Source organism: Penaeus vannamei, unplaced genomic scaffold (genome assembly GCF_042767895.1).
Source record: "Penaeus vannamei isolate JL-2024 unplaced genomic scaffold, ASM4276789v1 unanchor127, whole genome shotgun sequence".
In the NCBI taxonomy this organism is placed as follows: Eukaryota; Metazoa; Arthropoda; class Malacostraca; order Decapoda; family Penaeidae; genus Penaeus; species Penaeus vannamei.
The window spans coordinates 22501-27686 of NW_027213131.1; the positions used below are offsets into that span (position 1 = coordinate 22501).

The window sequence follows — 5186 nt, forward strand, 5'->3', positions numbered from 1 at the left end:
ACGGTTTCACCTGCAGTGGTGAGTGCTTGGGTAAAGTATAACTTTGTGCCCAATTAGTTGGAAGTTGGCTAATGGTTGTTCCTGTGTCTACAGATGTTGATGAGTGCTTAGTTGCCAATGGTGGCTGCGACGCAAATGCCCGGTGCAGCAATACTGCAGGCAGCCGTGACTGCGCTTGTAAATCAGGGTTCACAGGAGATGGCTTTACCTGTTCTGGTAAGTAAAGAATTTATTTATGGCCTTGTAATATAGCACATGTGACAAGTAGTTTGACGCCTATGCTCCTACAGACGTCGACGAATGCCTTGTTAAAAATGGAGGCTGTGATGTGAATGCTGTATGTCAAAACACCAATGGTGGAAGAACGTGCACCTGTCTCCCAGGGTTCTCTGGTAATGGCATCACTTGCACAGGTGGGTAACTCTTCTACCTATGAGGATAAATAATTGCTTGATAATACAATGTGCTAATGATCCACTCCACATCCACCTAGATGTTGACGAGTGTCTGGTTGCTAACGGTGGCTGCGACGCAAATGCCCGGTGCAGCAATACTGCAGGCAGCCGTGACTGTGCTTGTAAATCAGGGTTCACAGGAGATGGCCTAGTTTGCACAGGCAAGTACACTACTTTTAAGTGGCATTAATTGCTGTTGCAGTTTAAATTTTATTTTTAATCTGCCGCAATACCCTACAGACGTTGACGAATGCTTGGTGGCTAATGGTGGGTGCCATGCAAATGCGGACTGTAAAAATGCTGTTGGTGGCAGAACTTGCACATGTCATCCTGGTTACACTGGAGATGGACTTCAGTGTACTGGTGAGTAAAGGGTAACTAACCCCTCGTATGGAAATTGATAAGGTTACTAGCATGAACAGGATAAACTTTTTTAAAGACTGATTTTCCATCTTGTACATTTACAACCTGATACTTTTTAGGGGGACGAATCTTCGCAGGTTACACCTAAAACCTTTAATTATTTCTTAGTTCATTCCCCAGGACTTAAGATTCTTTTTGGTCATTTCATGTACTGAAATGTGCAAAAATATTGCATAGTACTGATCAATTATACTGAAATTTTTCTTCCAGACATAAATGAATGTCTGGTTGCCAACGGTGGCTGCGATGCAAATGCCCGGTGCAGCAATACTGCAGGCAGCCGTGACTGTGCTTGTAAATCAGGGTTCACAGGAGATGGCCTAGTTTGCACAGGAAAGTACCCTGGAAGTTCTAGTCCTTAATGGAATAGGTAAGTTAAGACTTGACATCTTTAACCTAGTAAGTGCTATAACTTCATCCTCTAGATGTGGACGAGTGTCTGGTTGCCAACGGTGGCTGCGACGCAAATGCCCAGTGCAGCAATACTGCAGGCAGCCGTGACTGTGCTTGTAAATCAGGGTTCACAGGAGATGGCCTAGTGTGCACAGGCAAGTACCCTTGAAGTTTTAGTATCCTTAGTCTTTTGACTTGTCTATTCCACTGACATTTCGATAACCTAGTAAATGCTATAACTTCTAGATGTGGACGAGTGTCTGGTTGCTAACGGTGGCTGCGACGCAAATGCCCGGTGCAGCAATACTGCAGGCAGCCGTGACTGTGCTTGTAAATCAGGGTTCACAGGAGATGGCCTAGTGTGCACAGGCAAGTACCCTTGAAGTTTTAGTATCCTTAGTCTTTTGACTTGTCTATTCCACTGACATTTCGATAACCTAGTAAATGCTATAAACTTCATCCTCCAGATGTGGACGAGTGTCTGGTAGCTAATGGTGGGTGCCATGCTAAAGCTAAGTGTACCAACACTGCTGGTAGCAGAACTTGTTCTTGCCTTGCTGGTTATACTGGTAATGGACAAGTCTGCGTGGTGCTCAAGGCAAGTGTTTGGTTAGTTAGTCGATTCAAACTAATTGCATTATATTCATTTATACTAATTAACCGTCTTTCACTTCCCAGTGCCCTGTTGGCTTTGCCGGTGAAGGTGCAGACTGTGCTCCAGACTCTGACCTTGATGGCTACCCAGACACTGAACTGAGCTGTTCAAGCAAGTACTGCCGCAAGGATAACTGCATTAATAGGCCGAACTCCGGGCAAGAGGATGCCGACGGTGATAAGATTGGCGATGCTTGTGATGCTGATGCTGATGGAGATGGACATAATAATAATAAGGTATGAAAGACTAACCTGGAATGCTGGGATCTTGTATGCCAACACTAGTCCACCTCGAATATTCCATATGCTCCTGCATTCCAGGATAACTGTCCACTGGTAGCCAACAGTGGGCAAAGCGACAAGGATAACGATAAACGTGGAAACCTATGTGACAACTGCCCTGATGCCTCAAACCCCAGCCAAAGCGATATTGATGGGGACGGTATAGGCGACAAATGCGACGATGATATTGATAATGATGGTATGCTTATTACTCTAATTCTTGACTGATGGCCTCCAGTCCCCCTCCTTTCATCTTGGGCCAAGAATTTTAGTCCCCCATTTCTTCCCTCAGGGTTGCTAAATGCTGCAGATAATTGTCCTAAGGTAGCTAATGGCAACCAAGCTGATGGGGATGGAGATGGTATTGGAGATGCTTGTGACAACTGCCCCAAGCACCCCAATGCTGGGCAAAAAGATAAGGATGAAGATCTTCTAGGGAATGCATGTGATGATGACGTGGACACTGACAGGCATGGACATTTATTGTGCTACCTGGCAAACTAGTACAGAGTAAATTTAATGACGGCTAATAAAACTTCTACCTTCTCTTGCAGTGATGGTGTGGAGGACAGTGTGGACAACTGCCCAAATGTGGCCAATGGTGACCAGCAAGATGTAGATGGTGATGGTAAAGGTGATGTATGCGATGCAGACAGTGACAATGATGGTGTGCTTGACAAGACTGACAACTGCGTACTAATCCGAAATAAGAACCAGAAGGATACCGATGGGGATGGTCGTGGTGATGCCTGCAGCAATGACTTGGATGGTGACAAGATATTAGATTCTGATGACAACTGCATTGCAAACCCTTCTGTGCACAGCACCGACTTCAGGTGAAGTCGGCTTGGCCAGTAATTGAAGCAAGTTTTAAATTTGACTAGGGCAGGAAGGCCAGGTCTAGAACAGCCATTTGAACCTTATTTTTAAACTTTGCAGACACCTGCAAATGGTGGCACTAGACCCACAAACGGCATCTACTCCTCCAGTATGGGTCGTGTATGACAATGGTGCAGAAATTCATCAGACCGTGAACTCTGACCCAGCTATAGCAGTGGGTATGTATGATGGAAAGGGTTGAAATGCCTGAGAATCTAAATGGCTCTGCACAAAACTAATTGTATTGTAACTGCAGGTGACCATGTTATGGGGGATGTTGACTTTGAGGGGACCTTCTTTGTTGAAGACACGAGTGATGATGACTTCGTTGGCTTTATATTCGGGTAAGTATTGTTAATCCACTGAAAGATGTCAAATTGCCAATGAAAGATTGGCCCTCACATGTGTTTTTTTTTTTTTTTTTTTGGACTCTCAGTTACCAAAGCAATGCCAAGTTCTATGTCGTGAGTTGGAAGAAAGGACCGCAAAACTGGTTCAACAAAGCAGAGAGGGGTGTTACTCTGAAGCTAGTGAACTCCAACACCGGCCCTGGCACAAAACTTAGGGATGCATTGTGGTTCACTGGGTCTACAGCAAACCAGGTTGGTATGCCCTGGATAACCTGCAGGATTTGTCTGGGCATATTTGCAATCTATATCCTGTGAGTTGACTGTATGGCTAACCATCCTGGCTTAATGGTGTAATGGATACTTTTCAGGCTAAAATGCTCTGGCATGATGGCAGCATTGGATGGAAACCCAAAGTTGCCTACCGCTGGCTGCTTCACCACCGGCCAGATATTGGAGCCATGAGGTTCTACTTGTACCAGGGCACTAAACAGGTCATGGACTCTGGAAACATTTATGATGGCACCCTGAAAGGAGGCAGACTGGGGCTCTACTGCTTCTCCCAGGAAGAAATTATATGGTCCAACATGGAGTATAAATGTGCAAGTAAGTTGGACTGCCCCTCTAAATACTTGGGAGCTTTAGTGAAGCTAGTGATTAAAATTGCCTTGTATGTTGGACTTGGGTATAACTCTAGTCTGCTTGACTAGAAGGTTGTAACATTCCTTCCATTGTCTTGGAAGGCAGACCTTTAAGCTAAAACTTGTAGGTCTGCAAGTAAGAAGTGCTTTACTAACAAATGTGGTTTTCTAATTAGCTAGGCATATTTTGCCTGGGATAAGCATACTGAAGTCTTCTTTTTTATCCCACAGATGGTGTACCCCAAGAAATGTTTAACGACTTGCCTGCAAACCTACAGAATCAGGTCCTGAGCTCCTAGACTTCTTAAAGTAAACGACACTAGAGGGTCTCGAACTGGAATCGACACATCTTGAAGATGATTTATATTAAATTTTTAATTTAAAAAGCTTTTCCATTTGCATGCATACACCCTACCCCCTAACTAGGAGCTTGGAATGACCCCTTGGCCCTACACCATATTACTTTCCTACCCATGGAACAAAATGAATAGGTACTAAATGGATGGTTTAGGAAGACCAAAAATTAAAAGCTGGGGATTAACATAATCAAAGAGCAATGAATTGACGTGATCTGTGGCTGTACACTAAACTACTTGCATTAAACTGCAGAATGCATGGAGTAGTTGCTTTAACATATTAAGGATTCCTATGGTGCCACATTCGTAAAAAGGACCATAAAACAAAGGCAGTACTTTTTCAGCACAGGGGAGGGCAAGGAAAGTAACTTTTCAGTAATACCATTAATTATTCACTTCACTGAAATGTGTAATTTCTATACAATTACCCCCTAATCCCATACTCATTGTCATTGGGGGGAGGGGATTAGTTCCCTACTTCTGTAGTCTCCTGTTCAGCTCTCAAACACCTTTTCTCATACGAACGGTGTAAAACGCCACTTTCTTTTTTTTCTTCCAGTGCCTAACTTCTATACTTCAAGGGTGACCAAGGTACTGTTTTCCCTATCTGCAATCACGTCATGAGGCTATCTTCAAGATTTAATTGCAATTCCTTTTGCTGAAAGCAATGAAGCAGTAAAAATATTAAATCTACATTTATCGGCATATCATCAAAATACAAACTGAATACTACAAAATACCTAGTACAAAATGGTA

At 43.6% G+C, this 5186-nt stretch overlaps 1 protein-coding gene across 8 annotated transcripts in view; it reads left to right on the plus strand.

The window, feature by feature from the left end:
- The window catches only part of LOC113825377 (cartilage oligomeric matrix protein), a 6525-nt gene extending 2065 nt beyond the window's left edge, over positions 1-4460 (plus strand). The window contains exons 6-23 of one of the 8 annotated variants that reach the window (XM_070119383.1): positions 1-18; positions 94-216; positions 291-413; positions 494-616; positions 696-818; positions 1089-1209; positions 1302-1426; positions 1518-1640; positions 1739-1869; positions 1950-2162; positions 2247-2406; positions 2500-2677; positions 2762-3043; positions 3147-3265; positions 3343-3430; positions 3523-3688; positions 3805-4039; positions 4306-4460. The exon at positions 1-18 is cut by the window's left edge and continues 105 nt beyond it. In XM_070119383.1, coding sequence (XP_069975484.1) covers positions 1-18; positions 94-216; positions 291-413; positions 494-616; positions 696-818; positions 1089-1209; positions 1302-1426; positions 1518-1640; positions 1739-1869; positions 1950-2162; positions 2247-2406; positions 2500-2677; positions 2762-3043; positions 3147-3265; positions 3343-3430; positions 3523-3688; positions 3805-4039; positions 4306-4373 — 2519 coding nt within the window. In that variant the 3' untranslated portion in view covers positions 4374-4460. Of the gene's footprint in view, positions 19-93; positions 217-290; positions 414-493; positions 617-695; positions 819-1088; positions 1210-1301; positions 1427-1515; positions 1641-1738; positions 1870-1949; positions 2163-2246; positions 2407-2499; positions 2678-2761; positions 3044-3146; positions 3266-3342; positions 3431-3522; positions 3689-3804; positions 4040-4305 lie in introns of all 8 variants that reach the window. The other 7 variants (XM_070119384.1, XM_027378197.2, XM_070119385.1 and 4 more) reach the window with 7 other exon arrangements.
- Positions 4461-5186: the final 726 nt, after the last annotated feature.